General features: G+C 55.7%; 3 protein-coding genes across 20 annotated transcripts in view; all 3 read left to right on the top strand.

The window, feature by feature from the left end:
• The first annotated feature begins 11 nt into the window (after positions 1 to 11).
• Positions 12 to 11,603, top strand: USP19 (ubiquitin specific peptidase 19). Of its 15 annotated transcripts, none has more exons than XM_027585826.2 (27): positions 12 to 199; positions 1,706 to 1,965; positions 2,220 to 2,255; positions 2,426 to 2,554; positions 2,640 to 2,773; positions 2,851 to 3,150; positions 3,265 to 3,481; positions 3,612 to 3,768; positions 3,877 to 3,948; positions 4,064 to 4,179; positions 4,288 to 4,502; positions 4,593 to 4,788; positions 4,873 to 5,006; positions 5,115 to 5,273; positions 5,358 to 5,468; positions 5,958 to 6,068; positions 6,148 to 6,249; positions 7,012 to 7,152; positions 7,245 to 7,363; positions 7,614 to 7,751; positions 7,851 to 8,164; positions 8,269 to 8,379; positions 8,468 to 8,684; positions 8,769 to 8,921; positions 9,018 to 9,178; positions 9,260 to 9,438; positions 11,119 to 11,603. In XM_027585826.2, the coding sequence occupies exons 2-27, from the start codon at positions 1,842 to 1,844 to the stop codon at positions 11,233 to 11,235; spliced, it is 3,963 nt and encodes a 1,320-aa protein (XP_027441627.1). In that variant the 5' UTR covers positions 12 to 199; positions 1,706 to 1,841; the 3' UTR covers positions 11,236 to 11,603. The 15 variants fall into 15 exon arrangements, with proteins under 15 accessions (XP_027441627.1, XP_027441625.1, XP_027441626.1 ...); XM_027585824.2 differs by having other exon boundaries at positions 4,282 to 4,502; XM_027585825.2 differs by having other exon boundaries at positions 2,848 to 3,150.
• A 3,139-nt stretch (positions 11,604 to 14,742) lies between these two features.
• On the top strand, positions 14,743 to 21,966 carry QARS1 (glutaminyl-tRNA synthetase 1). Its single transcript, XM_027584462.2, has 24 exons — positions 14,743 to 15,192; positions 15,341 to 15,488; positions 16,056 to 16,165; positions 16,322 to 16,397; positions 16,611 to 16,675; positions 17,247 to 17,300; positions 17,427 to 17,487; positions 17,794 to 17,865; positions 17,981 to 18,066; positions 18,241 to 18,327; positions 18,751 to 18,850; positions 18,971 to 19,049; positions 19,131 to 19,239; positions 19,332 to 19,462; positions 19,570 to 19,662; positions 19,775 to 19,912; positions 20,001 to 20,088; positions 20,178 to 20,321; positions 20,425 to 20,529; positions 20,718 to 20,810; positions 20,929 to 21,056; positions 21,151 to 21,217; positions 21,292 to 21,417; positions 21,824 to 21,966. Exons 1-24 carry the CDS (start codon positions 15,076 to 15,078, stop codon positions 21,872 to 21,874), a joined length of 2,328 nt encoding a protein of 775 aa, XP_027440263.1. The 5' UTR covers positions 14,743 to 15,075; the 3' UTR covers positions 21,875 to 21,966.
• Positions 21,967 to 23,162: 1,196 nt separating this feature from the next.
• The window catches only part of QRICH1 (glutamine rich 1), a 53,937-nt gene continuing 51,142 nt past the window's right edge, over positions 23,163 to 25,957 (top strand). For 2 of the 4 annotated variants that reach the window (XM_027583418.2, XM_027583419.2), the window contains exons 1-3: positions 23,163 to 23,321; positions 24,775 to 24,834; positions 24,939 to 25,033. The gene's annotated coding sequence lies outside the window, so the exon portion shown is untranslated. The remainder of the gene's footprint in view (positions 23,322 to 24,774; positions 24,835 to 24,938; positions 25,034 to 25,957) is intronic. The other 2 variants (XM_027583420.2, XM_027583417.2) reach the window with 2 other exon arrangements.

The following is a 25,957-nucleotide window of genomic DNA, read 5'->3' as shown; positions in this document are numbered from 1 at the left end:
CGGAAGTGCGTCACCAGCTAAGCGCTCAGCCACCCGCGGCCGTAACTAGAAGTCGAAACAAAACAAGCGGCTGAGGCGGCGGCGGCGGCGACGGGACGGGGGAGGGGCGCGCCGGAACCGGAACCGACCAGGCGCCGGAACCGGAACCGAGAGCGGGTTGCCAGGGCCCTAAGAGGGCTGGCGGCGGCGGCCTCGCTCGGTGAGTGGGACGGGCCGCAACTGGCCTGTCTGGCTGGAGCCAGGGAGGCCGCGACGCGGGCCCCGGGCTGCCTGTTCAAGGTCACGGGCCGTGCCAGTCTCGAACCCTCGAGCCCAGAGGCGTGCCGGGCCCACCGATGCAGGCGGGGCCGTTACTCTACGCCCGGGTTTGGCCTCCTGCCTCAGAGAGGGCTGGCGGCGAGCGAGGGCGCCTTCCTGGAGGAGGTGGTGGCGGGCCCAGGGTTTGGAGGCTGGAGCTGAGTCGTAGTCCGGCCGGGGCGCTGGTCTGTAGTCAGTAACCCCCGCAGCAGAATAGGTCGGCGTGGTCTCTAGACAGCCCCTTTCTTGTCTCGGTGTCCCCGGGAGAATGGGGAGGGACGCGACCTTAAGCTGGGGCCTGGTGCAAGGAGGTGGAGGGTGTCCACTCCTCGGCTCTGGATCCGTCGTCATTAAAGATCCAGCCTACTAGTCCCCCATAGAAGAACGTCCCTCTCTATCCGCCGCCATACATACACCTTGGGGAACACAAAGTAGTCACTGTTTGCTCTGCTACCATCTCAGGCCAGGCTGAGGCCGCCACCGGTCCTGGGTTCATGGTTCATCCCCACCGTTAAATCAATTTTGAGAACTTTATTTTGGATGGAAAAACAGTCCAGAAGCTACTGGGGGGGGGTGGTCTACGGGAAACTGGGTAGAAGGTTTCTAGCCCAGTGCTGATGAGTGAGTGGACCTGGGAACAAGGGGATGATGTCTGTTTCATTCTCAAACTGGATGCCTGTCCTGCTTTGGCTCTGGGGCAGGGTTGCTGCTGAAAGGGTAGTGTGACAGCCAGATATCCTTTTCACCCCAGCTTTTGCAGGCCCCTCTCTGCTTGGGACAGCAGTTGGAGAGAAAAATCTCTCCTGGGATGTAGGAAGAAAAACCAGGCAGTGCATAGGAACAGGTTCAGAGGAGGGTGGGAGCTGGCAGGTGGCAGGTGGAGCACCTTAACGCCAGAACCATGGCTGGGCAGTGGCAGCACCTGGGCCGAGCCTGTCTTCAGCCACGGAACCTGGTCGGTCCCCTTGCTGCTTGTCTTCTCCTTTCTGCCTTCCTCCTCCACCACCTCCTACTTCTCGGGTGGTGACTAAGCAGCCAGTGAGAGTGAGGAAAAGTGAGCACCCTGCTCAGAGGGCCAGCCCTGTGGGCTGGAGCCATGGCTCCTCTCCAGATCGGTTGAGGATCCTGGTTCCAGGCTATGGCTGCCTTCACCTGGCGCCTCCTCAGTGAGGCTCCCATCTTTGTGGGTCTGCAGGGCAGGCATCTAGGAGTCTCTGCCTGAAGTTGTTGTTGCTACTTGTATTGTTTATTCCCCCTTCAGAATAGTCTGAGAGTGTCCAGGGCTACATTAGGTGGTGGAGAGTTACTGCTCTGTAGGCTTGGCTGTATCCTGCGTTGCTGAGCCCTGGCTGTAACCAAGGAGCAAATTGTTGGGCCTTGGTAGTAATCACTGGTCCCTTCTCATTAGGCTGTTGGTTCCTTGTTGGAGAATTTGGCCACAAAGAGTTGCCAAGATAGCTGGGCCAGGAAGAAAGCGCCGTAGCCCTGACCCAGACGCCGTTGCCGACCCCGGGGCACTGTGGCTGTCGACCAAGCGGCTCAAGATGTCTGGCGGGGCCAGCGCCTCGGGCCCAAGGAGAGGTCCCCCAGGATTGGAGGAGGCCACCAGTAAGAAGAAGCAGAAGGATCGAGCAAACCAGGAGAGCAAGGATGGTGATCCTAGGAGAGGTGATTGTGGCATTCCCAGAGTGCTTGTCTCCTCCTCCACCCTGTTGAGCATACAGATTAAGGGCTGAGAGATGACATTTTTGCTCTTCCTTCTGTTTTGGTCTGATACTGAGAGAAGGACTCACAGCAGGCTGGGTAGAGCCTCAGCTTTAAGGTCTGTGTGCCTGGCTGAGATCCTAAAGTTGGTGCTTGTTGGGGTGGTGGGGTCTTGGAGGCTGCCTCCCCATCATCATTTCCCGGTTCTTTGTTGTCAGGGTCAGCGTCCTCTCGGGAGGAGCAGGCCAAAGAGGGTGAGTAATGAGTAGGCCTTTTGGGTGCTAGAGTGCTAGGGGCGAGGAGGGAGCACTGGGGCTATAGCCTTCATCTGGAGCAGTTCCGTTAGGCTAGGTCTCTGGCACCTGTTTATCCCCATCAGGAGTTTATGGACACCCTAATACTCTCACTTGTACTCCTCCTACAGAGTTGTTGCTTGATTGGAGGCAGAGTGCAGATGAGGTGATTGTCAAGCTGCGTGTGGGAGGGGGTCCCCTGCGGCTGGAGGAAGTGGATGCTGCTTTCACAGACACAGATTGCGTGGTGCGGCTTCCAGGTGCGTCCATCTGCCCTGAGCCCAGAGGGTATTCGAAGCCTCTCATATTCCCCACCCCAGCTCACTGCCCCTCCTCTGTCTCCAGGTGGTCGGCAGTGGGGTGGTGTTTTCTATGCTGAGATAGAAAGTTCTTGCACCAAAGTACAAGCCCGTAAAGGTGGCCTCCTGCAGCTGGCACTGCCCAAGAAGGTGCCTCTGCTCACGTGGCCCTCTCTTCTGGTAAGTTCCACAGCAGAGTAGGGTAGGGATACCCAGTGTGGTTGACAGGGCCTGACTGCTGTTATCTTTGGTAGAAGAAACCTCTAGGGACCCAGGAGGCGGTGCCAGGGCTGCGGTGCCAGGAGAATGGGCAGGAGCCATCTCCCATTGCCCTGGAGCCAGGCCCTGAGCCCCGTCGGGCTAAACAGGAGGCCCGGAACCAGAAGCGGGCCCAGGGCCGTGGTGAGGTAGGCGCAGGGGCTGGCCCTGGGGCCCAGGTGGGGCCCAGCGCCAAGAGGGCTGTGCATCTCCGCAGAGGGCCAGAGGGGGAAGGGTCCAGAGATGGGCCTGGACCCCGGGGTGATGCCCCCCCTTTCTTGGCTGAGACAGCCACCCAGGTGAGAGTGGGATACCTGTGGGAGATGGGAGGGTTGGGAAATGGACTGCAGTGGGGGGGGGGGGCCACCTGCCAGACCTACAGCTGATCCTGCCCATAATCTTGCCACAAATAGGCCGAAGCTGAGGAACAGCTCCGGGTACCACCGCTGAACCCCCAGACCTGCCTCTTGGGCTCAGAAGAGAATCTAGCACTCTTGGCAGGAGAGAAGACTGTGTCCCCCAGGAATGATCCAGTCTCCCCAGCCATGGCCGGGAGCAGAGACCCTGAGAAAGGTGACCGTTCCAAAGAGGAGATGGCGGTGGCAGCAGATGCTATAACCTTGGTGGATGGTAAAGGTGGGGCTGGGGGTGAGCAGGCAGAGCCCTAGGTTGGGTTGCAAGGTTGGTGGGTGGATTGGGAATAGAACAGCAGTGGGCCAGAACCTGTCCTGGGTGGTGCTGAGCTGTGGTCTCAACGTAGAGCCGGAGTCCATGGTGAACCTGGCATTTGTCAAGAATGACTCATATGAGAAGGGGCCAGATTCAGTGGTGGTGCACGTGTACGTGAAAGAAATCCGCAGGGACACCTCTCGAGTGCTTTTCCGCGAGCAGGACTTCACACTTATCTTCCAGACCAGGTGGGTGGGTGGGCAGGACATGGGGCAGAGGGTACACTTCAGGCAGGATAGTGTGTCTCATGCTCTTCCCACCCTTCCTCCTGCCCTGTCCCTGTTCTGCTTCGGCAGGGATGGAAACTTCCTGAGACTGCACCCGGGCTGTGGGCCCCATACCATCTTCCGTTGGCAGGTGAAGCTCAGGTGGGTGGTTCTCGGCCCCAGTACTATGCCTGTCCCACCCTGGGCTCCATCTCCCTGGCCCATCTAGCCCGACACCTACTCCACCTAAGTCCCTGAGTTCAGCCTTTCCCCACAGGAACCTGATTGAGCCCGAGCAGTGCACCTTCTGCTTCACGGCCTCTCGCATTGACATCTGCCTCCGTAAGCGGCAAAGTCAGCGCTGGGGGGGCCTGGAGGCCCCAGCTGCACGAGGTCTGCACACGAGCTCCCTTCATTGTCCAGCCCACATAACCCGGACCCCCACCCCCTGCCACACGCTGCTAACCACCAGCCCCCTCATTCCCCCTTTTTAAGGTGCAGTGGGTGGTGCAAAGGTTGCCGTGCCGACAGGTCCAACCCCTCTGGATTCAACCCCACCGGGAGGTGCCCCCCACCCCCTCACAGGCCAGGAGGAAGCTCGGGCTGTGGAGAAGGAGAAACCCAAGGCTCGATCTGAGGACCCGGGGCTGGATGGTGTGGCAGCCCGCACCCCCATGGAGCATGTAGCCCCAAAGCCAGAGCCACACCTGGCCTCAGTGAGAATCCTGGAGTGGGAAGGAGAGGGCCAAGATAAGAGGCTGGAGAGCCTCAGGGCTGCTCTCTCATGCCCTTCCTTGCTCCCACAGCCCAAGCCCACATGTATGGTACCCCCAATGCCCCACAGCCCCGTGAGCGGAGACAGTGTGGAGGAAGAGGAGGAGGAAGAGAAGAAGGTGTGTCTGCCAGGCTTTACTGGCCTTGTCAATCTAGGCAACACCTGCTTCATGAACAGTGTAATTCAGTCTCTGTCTAACACTCGGGAGCTCCGGGACTTCTTCCACGGTGAGAGCAGGGCCAGGAGCCCAGGGCCATGGGCAGAGGGGATACCTTTCCCTGCTCACACCTCTGCTTGGCTTCTGTCCCTAGACCGCTCCTTTGAGGCTGAGATCAACTACAACAACCCACTGGGGACTGGTGGGCGTCTGGCCATTGGCTTTGCTGTGCTGCTCCGGGCACTGTGGAAGGGCACCCACCATGCCTTCCAGCCTTCCAAGTTGAAGGTGATCTGTGGCCTCTCCCACCCTGGCTAGAGAGGGTGGGGAAGGCTCGCCAGCTGGGTACATGGTGGGTGTTGGGGCTCCATGCTCACACTTGGCCCCTGCATCCAGGCCATTGTGGCGAGCAAGGCCAGCCAGTTCACCGGCTATGCGCAGCATGATGCCCAGGAGTTCATGGCTTTCTTGCTGGATGGGCTGCATGAAGACCTGAATCGCATTCAGAACAAGCCCTACACAGAGACCGTGGACTCGGATGGGCGGCCTGATGAGGTCAGGGTTGGGGGCAGAGGTGGGCATATCTCATGCACATCCCAGTCCCCAGGTCTCCTTGATCCTCACCACTCTGCTCCTCAGGTGGTGGCTGAAGAAGCATGGCAGCGGCATAAGATGAGGAATGACTCTTTCATCGTAGACCTATTTCAGGGCCAGTATAAGTCGAAGCTGGTGTGCCCTGTGTGTGCCAAGGTGTGAAGGGATCCCCAGAAAAGCGGCCCCTAGCTTGGCCTAGCTAGCCTGGGTCAAATTGGGTTAGGGGGCATGTGCCTCTTTAGATGTTTGAGCGAAGAGGCTGACAGGGAGGCCTTCAGGTTCTTTGTGGGCTGCAGAGGTCAGGCTGGGTAGCTTTCCAACTGAGGAAAAAGGGGTGTTTGGGCTCAAAGTCAGCTATAAAGTGGGGCAGGGGTAGGGGTAAGATTGGAAAGACACGTGGGGTACAAGTGAGGGGCAAATTGATACGTGGCAAGGCTGAGCAAGGCCTCAATTGCTGGAAAGAGGGAATATTCACTCCTGGTGGCCCTCCTGGTCTGGTCTGTCCAGTAGTCTCAAGCCAGAGAGTTTCCTGGTTGGCCTTGAGGCCCTGAGAGCCATCTGAGTGCCTGGGTGGGGCTCCCTGGGCGTGAGCATCCTGTCCCCAACTCCTGGTACAGCCACCTAGAGCCACTTGTGCATCTGCAGGTCTCCATCACTTTTGACCCATTCCTCTACCTGCCGGTGCCCTTGCCACAGAAGCAGAAGGTCCTCCCTGTCTTCTATTTTGCCCGGGAGCCCCACAGCAAGCCCATCAAGGTGAGAAGTAAGCTCCTATTTCTGGGCAATCCCAAACACCCTGGCCCACCTCCCCCATGGACTCTACTCTTGTTACCAGTTTTTGGTGAGCATCAGCAAGGAGAACTCCAGCGCAAGCGAAGTGTTGGACTCCCTCTCTCAGAGTGTGCATGTGAAGCCTGAGAACCTGCGTCTGGCTGAGGTACATCTGTTCTTCCCCAGGATTTTAGGCACGTGGATACGTGTATGTACTTAGAGCGCACAGGCACGTGCGAATGGTCGTTGGCATCTGATTGGTACACGTTCCCACGAATGTGCGTGTGACTGCCCGAAACCCATAGGTGTGCTAGGGCTTGAGGCATGAAGCCAGGCGTTTGGGCTGTGCAGCACAAGTGCCCTCAGTTCCCCAGGTTGCCGTTGTCGGGGTTTACTCCCCCTTTTGGTGGGGACCCTTCATCTTCATACAAGGAACTGGAGCTGCAGGACTATCTTCCTAGCAGCTATGGTTCTCCCTCTGTCCTGCTGCTCCCTCACAGTATCCCAGATCTGGGTGCTAGTCTTTCCCAAAGGTCCCTAGCTTCCAGCCTGGAGGTGCTCTTTTTGGGGATAAAAGTGGGAACTTTTAAAAGTTTAAAAGTGGGCCCTCTCTGATGCGGCCCCTCCACAACAGCCATGGTGCAGTCTCAGCAGGGCCCCACTAATTGATAGAGTGGAGGCCCTCGGTAGGGAGTGCTGGTTTGGTTGCAACCTTTCCCGGTCCTGGCTTTCAGGCTCTCTGATGCACCAGGCTACTTACTCTGTTGGGCACTAAAGCTGGTGCCAGCAGAGGCATATGCTGCTTTGGGGCCACAGTCCCCACCCTGCTGCCCAGACCCAAGTTCAGGGCTAAGTCTCCTTGCGCACTGAGGCAGGGCTAGAGAAAGGGCTTGTCCTCACATAGGATCTGTGTGTTCTCTGTCCCCAGGTGATTAAGAATCGTTTCCACCGTGTGTTCCTGCCCTCCCACTCACTGGACACTGTGTCCCCATCTGACATGCTCCTCTGTTTTGAGCTGCTATCCCCAGAGTTGGCTAAGGAGCGGGTGGTGGTGCTAGAGGTGCAGCAGGTAAGTGAGGACCAACTTGATGGCACAAGGCCCCATGGAAGGGGGGCATTCTCACCCTAGCTGGCCTTGCTGAGCCAGACACCCCACCCTAGCGCCCCCAGGTGCCCAGCGTCCCCATCTCCAAGTGTGCAGCCTGCCAGCGGAAGCAGCAATCAGAGGATGAGAAGCTGAAGCGCTGTACCCGGTGCTACCGTGTGGGCTACTGCAACCAGTGAGGACCCCCTCATCTCCCCCTCCCCATCCCTCCTCTCCACGTTTCACTTGTCACCCTACCTCCTCTCCACATAAAGGCACATGTTTTAAGCCCTCCACTTAACCATTCTACTCTGCCAGGCTCTGGGCGGGGTGGGGGTGCGGAGCAGGGCTGGCACGTGCAGTTCCTAAGGCCAGAGGGTAGCTCCCAGTGGCGAGGCATAGGAGGTGGGGCTGAAGCCCTATTCTTAGTTCGCCCTTCCCTCCAGGCTCTGCCAGAAAACCCACTGGCCTGACCACAAGGGTCTCTGCCGCCCTGAGAACATTGGCTACCCATTTCTGGTCAGTGTACCTGCCTCACGTCTCACTTACGCCCGTCTTGCTCAGCTGCTAGAGGGCTACGCCCGGTAAGTGCCCAGTGGTTGGATTAGGGTGGGATAGTTGGGGGAGCAGAGATGCCAGGTAGGCTTGTCGGGATTCTTACTTGCCTTGCTGCCTGTTGCCAGGTACTCTGTGAGTGTATTCCAGCCACCCTTCCAGCCTGGCCGTATGGCCTTGGAGTCCCAAGGCCCTGGCTGCACGACACTGCTCTCCAGTAGCTCCCTTGATGCTGGGGACAGTGAGAGGGACCCGATTCAGCCGCCTGAGCTCCAGTTGGTGACCCCTGTGGCTGAGGGAGACACAGGGGTCCCACGGGCATGGGCGGCCCCTGATCGGGGCCCTGTGCCCAGCACAAGTGGAGTTTCTTCTGAGGTGCTGGTCAGTGGACCTGTTGAAGTTGGCTGCTTGCCGGCTGGTGAGAGAGTGTCTCGGCCTGAAGGTAAGAGTCTGCTAGAAGGCTCTGCAGCCGGGGTAGGGGAGGTTGGGGGAAGCCTATTTAGGTCCTGGTAGGTAGAAGAGCTCTGATTGTATGTTTTTTCACAGCTGCTGTGCCTGGATATCAGCACCCAAGTGAAGCCATGAATGCCCACACACCCCAGTTCTTCATCTATAAAATTGACGCATCTAACCGAGAGCAGCGGCTGGAGGACAAAGGTGTCTGAGGCTGTGGGTAGGAGCCATGGGGTGGGTTGGGCTGGCCACTCTCCACAGCTACATGACCCCTCTCCCTGCCCATGTCTAGGAGACACCCCCCTGGAGCTGGGTGAGGACTGCAGCCTGGCTCTAGTCTGGCGGAACAATGAGCGCCTGCAGGAGTTTGTGTTGGTAGCCTCCAAGGAGCTGGAGTGTGCTGAGGATCCAGGCTCTGCTGGTGAGGCTGCCCGTGCTGGCCACTTCACTCTGGACCAGTGCCTGAACCTCTTCACCCGGCCCGAGGTGCTGGCACCTGAGGAGGCTTGGTGAGGACGGGGGCGGCAGGCAGGTAGTGGGGCAGGGTGGGGTGGAGATCTGCTGGTCTTGACCGCACCTCTGTCTGCTATCAGGTACTGCCCGCAGTGTAAACAACACCGAGAGGCCTCCAAGCAGCTGCTGCTGTGGCGCCTTCCTAACGTACTCATCGTGCAGCTCAAGCGCTTCTCCTTCCGGAGTTTCATCTGGCGTGACAAGATCAACGACTTGGTGGAGTTCCCTGTTCGGTGAGCGATGAGCTCTGGTGCCGTAGTCGGGACATGGGCGGGGTAGCACCCTGGGTACCTTTTGACTCTCTCACCTTTCTCTGGCTGGGACCACAGGAACCTGGACCTGAGCAAGTTCTGCATTGGTCAGAAAGAGGAACGGCTGCCTAGCTACGACCTGTACGCCGTCATCAACCACTACGGAGGCATGATCGGCGGCCACTATACCGCCTGTGCCCGCCTGCCCAGTGACCGCAGCAGCCAGCGCAGCGACGTGGGTGAGGGCACCCGCAGCCAGCAGGATAGGTGGCAGGGGTGGCGGTGCAGGTCATGTTCACACTCTTCCCACCTCGCTGTAGGCTGGCGCTTGTTTGACGACAGCACGGTGACAACAGTAGACGAGAGCCAGGTCGTGACGCGTTATGCCTATGTACTCTTCTACCGCCGGCGGAACTCTCCTGTGGAGAGGCCTCCGAGGGCAGGTCACTCTGAGCACCACCCAGATCTAGGCCCTGCAGCTGAGGCTGCTGCCAGCCAGGTGAGGCATGGGAGAGGCTGTGCAGGCTAGGGAGCTCAGCTCACAGACGGGAGGGGGTGGGGCACAGCCTCCTCTCCTCCAGCCCTCGGTCCCTGGAGTCTTGGGATTCATGATCCTCTTACATCAGAAACCTAGCTGGAGGAATCCCCATGTTGTAGTGACACTTATAAAGGTGCACACGCACCAGCATGTTGCTGTCAGCGTGCATATAGGCATTCTGTTGGCACAGGCTAAGTAGCTGCCCTAAATCTCACTGGGTGGAGGGATGCCATAGACAGACTGTACCTTACGTTCTCCCAGCTTCCCTCTGCACTTTCTTCACATGCCAGCCGGCCCACAGACCCTCACCTGTCATAACTCCTTTGTTCTGATGTGCACTCAGGACAGGGCCTATCCAGGCTGGCCATGGGCTAGGGTGGCTGCCACCCTCTCTGAGGTGAGCGTCTGTCTCTGCCCAGCCCTTGGGGTCTTCTATCCCTTATTGACATGGGGTGCCATAGGCCTGGTGGGTGGGCACAGCTGCATCTCTTCTCTGGACTGGTTTCTTCCTTGCTGTCCTCTCCTCCCTTGAGCCCTCCCTGCTCAGATGCAGAGGAATCCCTATAGAAGACCGTGGTCACAGTCTATCTGGACAGGGGTGGGAGGGAGCCAGATTACTCGGGTTGGCAGCTCTATCCTCCAAGAGCTCCTCTGTGGGAGCCCCGGGCTAAAGAACTGACCAGCTAACTTATCTCCCCTCTCCCCTGGCCAACCCCTATGGGAAGCTGCATGTCAATTGGTAAGCTTCTTTAGGGGGCCAAAATGCCGTCAAGATTTCGCCTGCCTTGGTGCTCTGTCTAGACAACCCTGCGTATGGCCCACTTGGCTCCCGCCTGCCCACCTCCCTGCTGCTTGACTTGGGTTGTGTAATTGTCAATACTTCAGTCACTTTGGGAGGGACTTCCGTGGCCAGGGGTCTCGGGGACACTGGGTCCCTCCCCACCCCCTGCCCCAGGTGCTGATGGCCGTTTCCACACACTGTAGGCTTCCCGGATTTGGCAGGAGCTGGAGGCCGAGGAGGAACCGGTACCCGAGGGGCCTGTGCCCCTGGGTCCCTGGGGGCCCCAAGACTGGGTGGGCCCCCCACCACGTGGCCCTACCACACCAGATGAGGGCTGCCTCTGGTACTTTGTTCTGGGCGCCTTGGCAGCTTTGGTGGCCCTCATGCTCAACATGTTCTATCCTCTGGTATCCCAGAGTCGCTGGAGATGAGCTCGCCTGCAGGCAGCTGCTGTGAGCTGGCTCACCTGCCTGCCCGCCCACCGGGCAGTGCCTGCCTCTGTGGTGGGGACCACCTCTGGGCTTGGGCCTCAGTGTGTGCATCTGGTGGGAGAGGGTGGAGAATGTGGCTCCTGCAGGGGCAGAGCATCCTAGGGTGGGTATCCGTCCAGCTGTCTGTCCGTTCGTCCTGCTGCTCTGACCCTTGGCCTGGGGCTTAGCCCTGCCCAAGCAGCTTCCTGTATTAAGTGTTAATAAAGTGAGACTGTTCAGGCCCGATCTTGTCTCTCTGTCTCAACGCCGCTGCTGTCTGCGCCTGCCCTGGGACCCTCCCTTGGGTGCCGGGGCTCTGAGCCAGCACCCCCGGGATACCAGGCAGCATACTGGGCAGCCCCCAACCCCTGTCCTCATATTCTGTTGCAGGGACTAGGCCCTGGCCAGGCCCCCGAGGTGGCCCCCACGCGGACAGCCCCTGAACGCTTCGCCCCCTCTGTGGACCGCCCAGCCCCCACCTACAGCAACATGGAGGAGGTCGATTAGCAGGTCCCTGGCTGGTGGGATGGGGTGGGGACTGGGTTTGGGGAATCCCCGACAGAGGGTCAGCTCTTTGCCGCTTCTCCTTCTCTAACCCAGAGGACACTGGCTTCATCAGTGGGGGTTGGGGGTATGATTGAGGTGGGAACCTCACAGGTTGGGCCCTCTTGTCAGCTTGATGCCCCCAACCCATGGGCCTTGGCTTCTCCAGCCACCCCCAGTGCTGCGTGATTTGATTCTCAGTTGTACCTTCAATTCTTTCTGACTCGCATCATAAACGTTATAATTTTATTCTAAAAATTGTAACTTTTTTTTTTTTGCATTTTGGAAGTGATTGCTGCTGTTTAAATATATTTTAAAAATAAATGATAAATAAGCAGACTTAGTGACTGTGATGCACCAGGTGCTGTGGCCACCTCTCCCCATCCTCTAGAGGGGTGTGTGTGTGTGTGTGTAGGTGTAGGTGTGTTAAAGACCCTGAAAGTGCTCTGGTCTGAGGAGAGATGGTGTGTGTGTGTAGGTGTGTTAAAGACCCTGAAAGATGGTGTGTGTGTGTGTGTGTGTGTGTGTGTGTGTGTGTGTGTGTGTGTGTAGGTGTGTGTGTAGGTGTGTGTGTAGGTGTGTTAAAGACCCTGAAAGTGCTCTGGTCTGAGGAGAGATGGTGGGGTCCCACCTCAGCCCCTGTGGGTCATGAAGCCATCAGCTTTCTGGGGCCTACCTGCTGCCCTTTGATCCTGCCAGTTCTGGGTCTCATGTGGAGGCAGCTGTGTTCGACATCATTGTCAATACTTCATACCTAAAGGGTGGATGAGTACCCCTATGAGGCTCTAGAAGCTGGGGTCAAACGTGCAGGCACTGGGGTAGCCTGGGGCTGACAGCCAGACAGCGGGTCAGGGAGGACTTCTTGGGGAACAGGAAGCACTGGGAGTACTGTCTTCCTTCTTTTCCTAGTATCAGGTCTTTGCTGTAGTCTGAGCACCATCTGGATGCCCTAGTGGAGAACAGCACAGGAAAAAACGGCTGTGAGAAGACAGATCCTGCTCCAAAAGGAGGACAGGCAGTGAACCCAGAGCTCATCTTGGCTGCCTTCATGTGGAAGAGAAGGTGCAGAGTCCTGGCAGGCCATTTCTTCCCTTAAGTCCCTGAGACCTTGGCTCCTGGCCTTTGCCCCAGGCTGTTCACCCATAGTGGGTCTGTAGGCTTGTCCTAGTTTCAGAGCCTCTGTGACCTTGTACAATACACATAGCAAGGGTAAATCTTGTGAAGAGCTTCCTTGCCTCTCTTCATGGATAGTGCTATCTCCTCTGTCCAATTGCTTGAGGGTAAGGTTGGGTGTCTCCAGCCAGAGGAGATGGGGAGCAGAGGTACTCATGAGGTGACTGTTTAGATAAGCCAGAAAGAGTATAAGGTAGGCACAGGTGGGGGAACAGGATCTTGGCAGCCCTGTAGATCCATCCCTGCCCCAAGCTTCTGGGGCCAGTCTTACAAGAAATTTAGCATATGGGCCCTGCTAGTACACCTTAGCCTCAGTTGGAGTTAGGGGTGGCAGCAGTGGGAGCTCCTGGAGAAAGCTACCCCTGTGACCAGTGTTGGCTTTTTCTTATGGGAACATGGCACAAGGGTAGTGTAGGTTTGCTGGCTATGGAGTGGAGCCTGGAGATCTGGGTGTGAGAGCCTGCAGAAACGGCGGAATTGCCAAGCTGAGTGCTGGTGCTGGTGTACTGTTGGGGGGCCTGCTAGGTATGGGCTACAACAGGATTGTGCTGGGTCTTTACTGTGTGCAGCCCCAAGTATCTGGCCACTGGTGGTCTGCTTGTACTGGAAGCACTGATCAAGGGGCTCTGTCTGCCCCTGACCATAGCCCAGCTGCTATTGTGTCTGCCATGTACCCCTATGGCATCTGGACTATGGCCCCTACTGCCTCTGTGCTGCCAGCCCCAGGACCCTGCCTCTTCCCATGCCACAGCTGGGCCTTGCTGACTGCTGCCTGGCTTTTCTCCTGATCATCTTTTTCTTGATTTTCCTTGAAGTAGTGCAAGCAAGCCCGCCCCTGGGCCGGGCCATAAAATGTCATGGCTCTATTCTGTGCAAGTCATAGGGCTCCAGAAGACTGGCTAGCCTGCCACTGCCTCTTGTGGCATTCTTGGTAGCATTGGTGGGGCCACTGTCTCATCCTGTGACATGGAGCCACAGGATTCCCGGGGTAGGCACCATGAGAGAACCAGAAAAGGGGATGTAGGCCCTGACTCCATTAAGGGAGCCAACACCAGACCTGCAAGACTCCGTGGTGGTAGTGATGGTGCTGTAATAAATCCTTTGGTGGCATCAAGTACAGAGGGGACAGTGGATGTGGCAGGCACTGTGCTCATCATAGGCACCTTTGTTGTGGGCTAGGTACCTGCAGCTGTGGACTCAGCAAAGGGGTGGGTGGTATGGCTAAGACTCTCCTTTGTGGTGCCTGTATATGGCACCACTGTACTCAATGCCTGCACCTTGCCTTGCCTGGGCTGGACATCAGGCTGGAGTCTTGGGAGCCAAGACACAGAACTGGACTTAGATATTGATGCAGTGTGTGGCCCTGGGCAGAACCTGGATGTGGTCATCATGTGGGACCCAGATGTAGGCCCAGAAATGGAAGTTGGTCATTAGTGGGATATGGCCACAAAGCAGGACACAGAATATGGATAGATTGCGGTCAGTATCCTGCCCCATTCTTGAAGGTCCTCAAGTTATTAGTGATACCAAGGCCTCAAAGAGCCTGAGTTCCAATCCCAAATTTGGGGATCTTCTCACCATCCCAGCAGCTCCAGTTCCACAAAGAAAATAGTTCTCTTTTAGCCTGATTCTCAGCAGGTCCTTGAAGTCCAGTGAGAGGCTGTGGGGAGATTCCAAGCACAATAGGTCTCATCATGAAGATTGTATCTCCTCTGCCCCACCCTATCCCAACTTCAATAAAATATCTTGTCAAACACTTGCAGATGGATTTCAAGGTCTAATTTGCTTGCAGTTTTTGTGACATTTGCGTGCTTTGGCAAGGGAGGGTAAGTATGTCAGAAGATTGTATATTTTAAAGATTTTATTAATTTGACACAGAGACAGCGAGAGAGGGAACACAAGCAGGGGGAGTGGGAAAGGGAGAAGCAGGCTTCCGGCCGAGCAGGGAGCCCGATGCGGGGCTCGATCCCAGGACCGTGGGATCATGACCTGAGCTGAAGGCAGTTGCTTAACCAACTGAGCCACTCCGGCGCCCCTGTCAGAGGATTTTAAATCAAATCATTGTAGAGAACACCTTCGAGGTCCCTCTGTCTCCTAACCAGGTGTTGTCTAGGTGGGCGCCTGAAAAGTGCCGGACTTAGGGAGCCCCTCTATCTGCCATTCGCACATTATCTGTGCTGGAGTCTTGACCGGTTTCCCGGGGTTCGTTGTTTTTTGTCCCCCCCCCAACTGTTTCCATGACAACACCAAAGCTGTGACGTCAGAAATGTGATAGGAACTCGCAGTTGCTCCCAACAACAGAAATGGGATAGTCCCAGGGTTTCCTGCTTCTGTGCAGGACACCTTCCCTCCAGGTCCGCGGCAAATCTCCCCTAAAGTCCTGCCGCCCCCTACCACTTCACTCCTTCAAGTGACCCTCAGCACGAAGACGGAAGTGAAGCGCCCGGAAAAAGCGGTTTGGGCGGCCTCTGTCTTTTAAATGGCGCCGACGAGCCTGGATAGCCCGCCCCCTCTTTCCAGGAAGGCTACCATTGGCTCTCCCTGGCGGCTTCATTCTCCTATTGGTCAGTGGGCTAATGCCAACGTGCAGATTGGCTCCAAAGTTTTCTTTCGGTTTCCGGTGTCCCAGCAATGGCGGCTCTGGACTCGCTGTCGCTCTTCACCGGCCTTGGTCTGAGCGAGCATAAGGCCCGGGAGACCCTCAAGAACACGGCTCTGAGCGCGCAGCTGCGCGAGGCGGCGACCCAGGTGGGAGTCCCTCTGCCCTTGGCCCTGGCTGCCGACTGTGCTCCAGTGCCGGACCGGGTCCCAATTCCGACCCCGACCTACCAACCTTGTCTAGCTCATGTTTTTCTTACTGGGCGTGGGGCTTCTCTCCTGACCCCTTGGACCCCAGGCGCAGCAGACTCTGGGCTCCACCATCGACAAAGCTACCGGGACCCTGCTATATGGCTTGGCATCCCGACTCAGGGATCCCCGGCGTCTTTCTTTCCTTGTGAGCTACGTAGCCAATAAGAAGATCCACACCGAGCTCCAGCTGAGCGGTGAGACCCCTGCCTGCCCTGCCACTTCCACCTCCCAACTCCTCCCTTCAGCAAATACCCCTGTCTGCCCTTTCTGCCAAGTCCCCCAGTGTCTCTCTATACGCTCCCACTGCACTCCTCTCTAAACCGAGGCCCTGGCAATGAAGAGTGGAGAGGGTCACCCCTGGTGAGACTGACTGGGGAACTGTGTAGATCTGAGGGAGAGCCTCGCTCAGAATACTATTCTTTAAGGGCGCTTGGGTGGCTCAGTTGGTTAAGCGACTGCCTTCGGCTCAGGTCATGATCCTGGAGTCCCGGGATCGAGTCCTGCACCCGGCTCCCTGCTCAGCGGGAAGTCTACTTCTCCCTCTGACCCTACCCCTTCTCGTGCTCTCTCTTTCTCATTCTCTCTCTTAAATAAATATTTAAAAAAAAAAAAAAGCACTATTCTTTCAGAGCTTTTCTAGGATGGTGCAAGGCTTAACCTCTGAGGAAGCCACCTTGTGATTATTGGGGTTTCATGGGGCTAGGGCCTTGTGTAACTACTTCTTGGAGCTGAGATGCCACTCATTGGTTCTCCTTTCTCAGCTGCCCTTGAGTATGTGCGAAGTCATCCCTTGGACCCCATCAACACTGAGGACTTTGAGCAGGAATGTGGTGTGGGTGTCATGGTGACCCCAGAGCAGATTGAAGAGGCTGTGAGTCTTTCCTTAGGCATTGGGTACCTCCTTAGTACTGACCCTGGAAAGGAGTGGCTCAGCTTCTCCACCCAGGAAGAGCCAGGGTGAGAGTGTGGGCCCCTAGAGCATTTCTGAAGGACACCTTTCTGAACCACGTGGTTTGTCTTTCTGCAGGTGGAGGCCACCATAAATCGTCACCGGCCCCAGCTCCTGGAGGAGCGTTATCGTTTCAACATGGGACTGCTGATGGGTGAGCAGGGCCTGGGGCAGGGGACTATGTTGTTCTCTACGGTCATACCTTCTTTTCTGGGCATAAGTGAGAGGGAGGAATAGGAACATTTTAAAAGTGGTCCAGCTGGGCCCAGGCTCTGGTTCTTGAGGTCAGCCAGGACTTTTTCTTGTGAAAGAGAGTAGGAAGTGTCCTTCTTGGCCTTTCTGCAGCTCCTTGTGCTCATGTTTCTAGGAGAGGCTCGAGCTGTGCTCAAGTGGGCAGATGGCAGAACGATCAAGCACGAAGTGGACATGCAGGTGGGCAACTCCTTGAGCTGAAGCAGGCAAAGACCCTGCCATGGACAGTGCCTAGAGTCCACTGAGGGATACATGGGGGTGGGAGGGGAACAGACCCTGTCCCTATTCTTATGGTGGATAGTATAGCCTAGTGTGGAGGAGCAGCACCTTGGTGGGCAGTAAAAGACTTGGGCCTCTGGATTGTGCCTATTTTCGGGTGAGTTGCTGTCCTCTGAACCTCAGTTTTCTTATCCTGTAAATAGAGGTGATATGGCTGTTATCTCAGATGGTGGTTGAGAATCACAAAAGGCTGATGGCTGAGGTAGTTTGTTGTCTTGATGCTGAGCCCACAGTTCCTCTCTGTAAATGGCAGTTTTTGTTACCTGTTTTGTCACCAGCTTTTGGACTCTCGGGGGGAAAGAGCATTTGAGGCCAGCAGAACCATGTGAGGAGCAGAAATGGGATGGGCTAGGTAGGTTCTTCAAGGCAGTGTTGGTAGGCAGGCCAGGAAGCCCTTATGTGGGTAGGTGGGGTCAGGGGCTCCTTGAAACAGAACACTCCTGTTTCAGCCCTGATTCTGGTTTCTGCTCAGGTTCTTCACCTTCTGGGTCCCAAGACAGAGACTGATCTGGAGAAGAAACCCAAGGTGGGGCTGAGTATGGTCCTGGGTCCCTGGGGATGAGGTGGGGTAGGGTGAGACTTCAGGCTGGGGAAGGGAGTATCTGACCCCAGTGATCCTGAGACCCTGACCCAACTTCTGGGCTTCTCTCAGGTGTCAAAAGCTCGGCCAGAAGAAAAAGACCGGAGGACAGCAAAGGACTTGATGGAGAATGGTGAGAGGTTTGAGGTCCCTGTCACATTCAGCTCCCTGACTTCTAGGCTTTCCTCCTGATGGGTTCTTATAGCCTCAGGCCATTAGCTTATTCATCACCCTGCCTTCCGCTGCCAGGCGCTAACATGAGGAAACTGAGAAGTCTGGCTCTGTATCTCTTGTCTCTGGGGTTGGGGAAAGAGGGACCTGCCTGGTTCTCTTCTGGTTGTGGGATTTAGGAAGTACCGAGAGGTACTTCCCTGAGCTGGATGGGGTAGTTGTATTCAGAGGATCAGAGGGTAAGTTTTCTTTGCTCTATTCTTCACAGGTGAGGCTGCTGATCAGGGCCTGTCTTTGATGGAGCAGCTCCGAGGGGAGGCACTTAAGTTCCACAGACCTGGTGAGCTGGCAGATCAAAATCCTGGGGAGGGTGCGATCTTGATAGCAACTCTTATAGCCAGGGTAGGGAGCCGTGGGTTGCAGCCCAGTCCTCAAGCTTGTTCTGGCCCTGGCAGGTGAGAACTATAAGACCCCAGGCTATGTGACCACTCCACACACCATGGACCTACTGAAGCAGCACCTGGAGATCACTGGAGGACAGGTGTGTGGAAGTACTGTTGGGCAAGTTAGTGCCGTCACTTGCCAAGGGACCTGGGCTGCCTTTATACTGCTCCATCGAACCTATCACCGTGGCCTCCCTGGGAAGGGGCATCTGTTCCTTGAGGGTAATCTCAGTTCTGGCATAATTCCTCTGTTCCCATTTCCCTTATCTCAGGTACGGACCCGGTTCCCGCCGGAACCCAATGGAATCCTGCACATAGGACATGCCAAAGCCATCAATTTCAACTTTGGCTATGCCAAGGTGAGTGTGTGGGGATCTGGCAGTCAGGGTGACCACTTGCTGCTCCCAAGACTGGATACCAGAAAGGTGTCCCTGCCTTTCCTGCTGCTCCTATAATGTGCCCAGAGCAGACAGAAGCCATGGAAGGGAATCACATATGTGATACGAGGCCAGGAGTCCATTGGGCTCATGGGAAAAAAGCTGTAGGTGAGGCAGTGAGTTCAACTTTGGTGAAGTGCCCAGTGCAACTCCTCAGGCTTAGAAAGAGGATGTCTGGAGTTGGTGTAGGAGGCTTTGTTTAAGGCATTCAGATATAAGAAAATGAGTAAAACTCCTGAAGGCATTTTCAGTTCTGACATGGGAGAGCTCTGAGAATGTCCCAGTTTGATGAGTTGGACTCTGGAAGCTGATGATGTGAGAGCTCACAGATTCTATGATTCCTAGGCCAACAACGGGATCTGTTTTCTGCGCTTTGATGACACCAACCCTGAGAAGGAGGAAGCAAAGTTCTTCACTGCCATCTGCGACATGGTGTCTTGGCTGGGTATGGGCTGGGCAAGGGCTGGGAAGAAAGACCTGGTGGTCAGTGGGCCTCTCCTTGGGCTATGGCTTGCCATTGGGTGTCCCTGGCTAGTTGCTCATACCGTGCCTTTTTCTGCCCCAGGTTACACTCCTTACAAGGTTACATATGCCTCTGACTATTTTGACCAGCTGTATGTCTGGGCCGTGGAGCTCATCCATAGGTGAGGCTGGGGCTGTCATGTAGAGCCAGGCAAGCTGCCCAGGACATAGCCATCCTGGGCACTCATCCCTCTTCCCCATAGGGGCCAGGCCTATGTGTGCCACCAGCGAGGAGAGGAGCTCAAAGGCCATAACTCGTTGCCCTCACCCTGGAGAGACCGTCCCATAGAGGAGTCACTGCTGCTCTTTGAGGTGGGGTTCTGGAGGGGCAGTTGGGTCTGGGTGGGTGCTGAGGAGGAGATGCCCCTGTGCTGAGAGGCATTCTGAGCCCTTGCTCCTGTCAGGCAATGCGCAAGGGCAAGTTTGCGGAGGGTGAGGCCACGCTGCGCATGAAGTTGGTGATGGAGGATGGCAAGATGGACCCCGTGGCCTATCGAGTCAAGTATACACCACACCATCGCACGGGTGACACCTGGTGGGTGTGAGCATGGGGTGGGGCTGTGGATTTGTAGAGTGGGGTGGTGGGCCATGGGTATGGCACAGTGGGGCTGGATGGTGGGGCCTATTGTCTGTGCCCTGCAGGTGCATCTATCCAACCTATGACTACACACACTGCCTCTGTGACTCCATCGAGCACATCACCCACTCACTCTGCACCAAGGAATTCCAGGCCCGGTGAGGGAGCTGGGCCCATGGGGTGGGTAGGGCCAGTGGGATTCCAGCAGCCCTTCCTATGGTCTCTCTCTGGTCTGAGGTGGCCAGACCTGACTCTACTCTCCTACCTCAGACGCTCTTCCTACTTCTGGCTGTGTAATGCACTGGATGTCTATTGCCCTGTTCAGTGGGAGTACGGCCGTCTCAACCTTCACTATGCTGTTGTGTCTAAGAGGAAGATTCTCCAGCTTGTGGCAGCTTGTGCTGTGCGGTAGGCATGATTGTTTGCCTCACTGAAGGTTGGAAGTAACTAGTGGCATATACTGCCAAAGGCCTTCTTACCACCTCCTTGCCCACAGGGACTGGGACGACCCACGGCTCTTCACACTCACAGCCTTACGACGGCGGGGCTTTCCGCCTGAGGCCATCAACAACTTTTGTGCTCGGGTATAGCCCAGTGGGCTGCGTGGGCAGGTGGGGGCCGAGCAGAGCAGTTTGTGGCTGTGGCTGTGAGTGATGCTGATCTTTCCTGCTAGGTGGGGGTGACAGTGGCACAGACCACGATGGAACCCCATCTGTTAGAAGCCTGTGTGCGTGATGTGCTGAATGATACAGCCCCACGGGCTATGGCTGTGCTGGAGCCATTACAGGTCATCATCACCAACTTTCCTGCTACCAAGGTAGGTGTGCCTCTATGTGTGTGTGTTGGGGGGGGGTGCACCTGGGTCTGGGCATGGGGGTCCCAGTACCTAGTGTGACTCAGCCACCTATCTCCTGCTGTAGTCCTTAGATGTCCAGGTTCCCAACTTCCCAGCTGATGAGACTAAGGGCTTCCATCACGTTCCCTTTGGACCCATGGTCTTCATTGAAAGGACTGATTTCAAAGAAGTAAGTGGGGGGTGTGAAGGGTCCTGTTTGCTGCTGAGCCCTGTCCTGAGATCTCTTCATCTCTCCTGTCAGTTCACCTACTTCCTACTTCAGGTGAACCAGCCCCTGCCAGAAATGGGGGGCGGTGGGGGGCTTCTGCCTTTTTGACCTGTGCAGTCTCTTGTGTCCACACCACTTCCTACCTCTAGGAGCCAGAGCCGGGCTATAAGCGCCTGGCATGGGGCCAGCCTGTGGGCCTGAGGCATACAGGCTACGTCATCGAGCTGCAGAATGTTTTCAAGGTGAGCGCGAGCTGCAGCCTTCCTACCTCAGTGCCTGCTGCGGAGAGGATCTGGGTGCGTGCAGCCTCCAGTTCTAGTAGTGGTCCCTGGGTCTAATTGTAGGCCGCTTGACTTCCAGGGCCCCACTGGCTGTGTAGAGAGCCTGGAAGTGACGTGTAGACAGGCGGATGCTGGAGAAAAGCCCAAGGCCTTTATTCACTGGGTGTCACAGCCTCTGACCTGTGAGATTCGCCTTTATGAGAGACTGTGAGTGAACAGAGCTGGGGTGCAGGCAGATACAAGATGGGCATTGCCTGCTGTGGCTACCCAGCTGGAGTCTTAACCTTCCTTCTGGCTGCAGATTTCAGCACAAGAACCCTGAGGATCCTGCTGAGGTGCCTGGTGGATTCTTAAGTGACGTGAACCCGGTAGGCTCGTGGGGTATAAAGTGAGGGTGGTGGGTCTCTCTGGCTGGATGGCCACCTGAATTCCCTGCCCACAGGCATCGCTACAAGTGGTGGAGGCAGCGTTAGTGGACTGCTCTGTGGCCCTGGCAAAGCCCTTTGACAAGTTCCAGTTTGAGCGGCTTGGCTACTTCTCCGTGGATCCAGACAGCTGCCAGGGACAGGTGCTTGAATTTACCTGCCTGCCCTTTGCACAACAGTGACAGTGGTGGATGCCATTTACTGTGCCAAGTGCTCTGCCAACATTCCCTTAGTTAATCCTTACCACCTGAGATGGGATTCATGTTTTACTGATGAGGAAACAGGTTCAGAGGTCCATGCACAAAATTTTGTATGGACTCTGCCTTTCTTATGCCTCAAGGTGTAGGGTTCAGGCATGGTGGTTGTTAAAATCCTTATAAAATGGAGGCCCAGAGCCATCCAGTCCTCTACCCAAAGTCATAGTTATTGAGAACCCGAGTGTCCTGACCCTCAGCTCCTCTGGGATGAGGTGAGGGTAGGGTCTGGTGAGGTCTGGGCCTCCTAGCCTGGTTCTGGCTTGGTCGTCATTCTTCCCCATCTGCCATCCAGCTTGTCTTCAACCGGACTGTCACACTGAAGGAGGACCCAGGAAAGGTGTGAGCTGTAAGGAAGCCCCGTGGAACTACCTCATGCTTCTGGAGGCTAGGGGTACCCAGACTCCATATCAATAAAGAACAGCTAAATCCCCTGGAGTCTGTGTGTTATCTGTCTGCACTTCCAGCTCCTGAGGACCTTAGAGACTTGCTGGGGTAGGAGGAGGTGCACTGCACACAGAACAGTACTGACATCTTTGAAGCCACTGGTGCACTTCTTAGTGCTCTAGGGCAGGGACCTGGGCCTGATTCGAAATCCTCTGCACCTGGTCTGGGGGTGCTGGCAGGCTCTGGGTGCTGCTCCACTGTTAGCAACCTTGTGCTAGAGGGATCTGGAGGGTTTGTGTTTGCCTGTGTGCCTAGGTAGATGAAAACAGACCTGGTTCTCAGTCCAATCATTCAGCAAATAATTATCAAGTGCCTACCACGTGCCAGGCACAATGAGAAGAGGAAGACTTGTGCGGTGGCCTTCTAAGTTGACCGTCTAGTTGGGCAGACAGAGGGTGACCAGGCACTGTGCAAGAGAGGTCTCCCTGGGGCCTGTGCAAGGCGGGAGGAAGTTCCTGACCAATCCTGTGCCTCAGACTACTCTCAGGAGGTGACTCCTTAGGGAACCCCTAAGGACCAAGGCGATGTTTGCCAGGGCAGGAGGAAAAAGTGCAAAGGCCCTGATGCCCTTTAAAAAAAAAGTCTATAGCCAACTGGTTGCCCTCTGGGGCAGTGTGGGCTACTCGCGTGTGCCTGCAGCTTTAACACCCTCCACATTTTCCCTGTATACAAACACCAGGCTACTAGAGGCCCGCTTTAAGGTGGACTGGGTTGCGGAAGGCTGCATTAGGACGGCAGCGGATTGAGGAGGGGGTTCCCAAATGTTAAGGACTCCTGCACGAGAGGGACTCCGGGCTTCCCAGGTGGGACGATGGTACGGGGGCGCAGAGCCCAGGTCAGGGGCTGTGGGGGCTACCTTAAGCAAGAGACGGGGCCCCGCCCCACGTGGGGCTACGCGACTGAAGGAGGCCCAGGCACGCTGCAGAAGGGTCCAGAGAGCAAGCTTGGAGCCCCAACCCGCCCAGGCTCGAACTCGAAAGGCCGAACTCCGGCCCTGACTCCGCCCAGCATGGAGGGGCGTCCGAAGGCGGGGCGCTCCGCCCTACACCCCTGGCGCTACTCGCCGTTTCTGCAGCCGGAGGCCCGGCCTCTCGTCTGGGCAGAAGCGTTCCCTTTAAGGTTGGCCAGGAGGCAGTCTCAATTCTCGCGGGATCCGACGCTTCGGTTATCGCGAGAGGAGCATTCGGCACCCATTGGCTGTGAGGGTTGAATGTAAGATGGCGCCCAGGGAGCTGTGAGGGGAAAATCCTGTCGGTCTTGGAGCGGCGACGGCGGAACCGGGGCCCCGAGCGGTGCGGCGGGGCCGGCGGGTAGAGCGGCGGCGGCGGCGACAACGACGTCGCCGGGTGAGGGCTGCAGTGGGGACAGGGATGCGGCGAACCTGCGGGCCTGAGACAGCGGGCCCACCCCACACAACGGCGGGCGGGGGCGGGCGGGCGGGCCGCTGCCGCTGGGCCCAGGAGACCTCGGGGCGGCTCCGGAGCGGAGAATGTCCCTGGGCTCGCGCGCCCCCGCCCCTTGTGGGGTGGGGAGAGGCAGGTCGGGGACTCGGGTGGGCGCGGCGCGCGAACGCGCCCTGGTGCTCGCGCACGGCCGGGCCTGTTTATACGCGGGCGCGCGCGCGCTGTGCGGCCCTTGGGGCGCGCGTGGCCGCCGACGTGCGCGTTCCCGGTTAGGATATCTCCGCTCCTGGTGCTGCGGCTCTTGGGCAAGAGCGGCTTTTTGTGGCGCGCGCCCGCCCGCGACCCCCGGCTTCGGGGCGCGCGCCCTGCTGTTGGGTGGCGGCGCCGCCGCCGCGAGGACGCGCAGGACACCTCTGCTGCGTGGAGCGGCGGCGAGCTGGCGGGCGGCTCGCAGTGTGAGGAAGGTTGTGGGTTGGGCCCTTCCTGCTCTGGTGACGTCCCCGGACCGTCGTGGCCTAGGCCTGGGGAGAAACCAACCGGCTTTGCCGTCTGACTGGAGGCTTCGCTCTTCTGCGAGGCGGGCGAGATTGCTCGTTCTTCTCGAAGAATGCAGTGACCTGAGGCCAATGTGCGGGGAGGGTGCTGCCCCGTTTCTGAAACTGAGCCCTGTAGGTCTGTGAGGGCAGCGAGCCCCCTCGAGTTTCCTCACCTTGTTCTGGTGCTTTGTGCTGGAGAGGGAAGGTTAATCCTGGAAGGCTCTTCAGCGGTACCTGCTTTCTTGTCATTGTAAAGTAATTCTTGCATAAGCGCAATTCCTACACGTCACCTCTGTGCGCTCCGGAAGGGGATCCTCTTCTGTGGTCGTGAAACTACCCGAGCTTTAAAATTCCACTTCAAATCTTTAAATGCAGCCTTTTCTTCTGGGCGGGTGGGAGGGGCTTATTTGTATTCTGTTAGACTAAGGAAGACCCGCTATCGATCAGCCAAAAAGTTGCCGAGAACAAAATTAAACAACCTGAGAAATCTGTGCTTTGCCTTCTTTTATAATTACAAAATTCCCCAGCAGAAATTTCTAAAATCTGTTCATATATCACTGCAGAAGTCACTTTTGATGTAGAATTTCAATTCTTTTCAGATTTTTTTGTTGTTCTGGTACTAGGGGAGTTCTAGGTTTGTCCTAGAGAAGTATGCACTTCTTTTTTCAAAGACAAGACATCAGACTGTTTTACAGTCTTGCTTAATTAAGTTGAAGGAAAAAGCTAAGAGGAAGTAAAATTAGCAACCACATTTAATAATGATGGGGGTAGTTCTTTTAATATACTGTATTTTAACAACAAAGTTAAAATTTAAAAAGAGGCTTAGGATGGAAAGGACTTCTTTGTTCTATCTTCTTCAGAATGTTACAAGTCTTAAGAACTCAGGACAAGCAGCAGAAATACATGCAACATGGTGACTGGTGAGTTAAAATCATTCATATGCTGGAAATATGTGTGCAGTCTTTTTCCTCGTAGTATTGAAACATTACAAATCCTGCCAATCATTTTGGGTGCTGTCTGACAGAAACTACTAAGTGCTGGGAAATTGAAGATGTGGGAGAACTGCATCTTTGAATCCAGCCACAGTTTGCTGCTTGAACACTTTTCTTCTCTTGAAATGTAAGTCAATGCAACTTTCAGGTTTTAGCATTAGGACACATCAGCTTTTTTAAGGTCCTTAAATGGTTCAAAGAAAAGCAGTAAAGTTTGAGATAGGCTTAACATTTTAATATACTTTTAGGCCTGCTTATTCTGGGATATTTTTGTTTGCAACTCTTAAGTTTGAGATCTGCCTTTTAAATTGGTGTTTGTAGATAATATTTTTTGTAAGCTCATTAACTTAGATTTACCTACTAGAAGATGTCCTACTTCCAGCCCTCTGCGATGAATAATTTGTGTACCTTTTCATGAACCTTTGCTGTCCACATTCCCTTTCCAGGTTACATTGTTGCCATTTCACACAAAAGATCAAATAGGGTTTCAAATTTCTTACAAATTTGAATTGCTCCCAAAAGGTAACCAAAGTCAGGGGCTCTAGGTATGGCTGTCTTCCATTATGACAGCTTCAGAATCAGGGATCTCTTCCTTAAAGCTTGCATGCTGTCTTTTAATTTAATCAGTTGTGGTTTGTCCTCTATGTGTCATGCTTCTTGCTTGTCTACTTTTTAAATGGCCACTCTTTATCTGTAGTCTTATATTTCTCAGCCTCAGAATGAGGTGTTAATATGAACACTTGTTCTTTTCTGTTACTTTGTACTTAGTTGCCCTGCATTTTGTTCCAGATGTTTTAAGTCCTCTCCAGGCTAAATGCTCCATTTGTCACACTGGATTGTGATTTCTGACTTTGGCTGCATGAACAAATGATAGATTAACCTCTTGCTTTGCTGAAAAGGGGGAAGGAATGAACCTTTGGTGTCACACTTGAGGCTAGAGTGAAATTGTAGGTAGAGCTGGTTGGCTGTGTCAGAAAGCTTTTTTTTTTCTTTTTTGAAATATCTATCTGTAAATTCAGGTGGATCTGTATAAAATTTAATGAAAAGTTAA

This window comes from Zalophus californianus, chromosome 1, assembly GCF_009762305.2.
Source record: "Zalophus californianus isolate mZalCal1 chromosome 1, mZalCal1.pri.v2, whole genome shotgun sequence".
NCBI classification, from domain to species: domain Eukaryota; kingdom Metazoa; phylum Chordata; class Mammalia; order Carnivora; family Otariidae; genus Zalophus; species Zalophus californianus.
The sequence above is the reverse complement of the archived record's forward strand: the minus strand, read 5'-3'. Positions and strand labels throughout refer to the sequence as shown.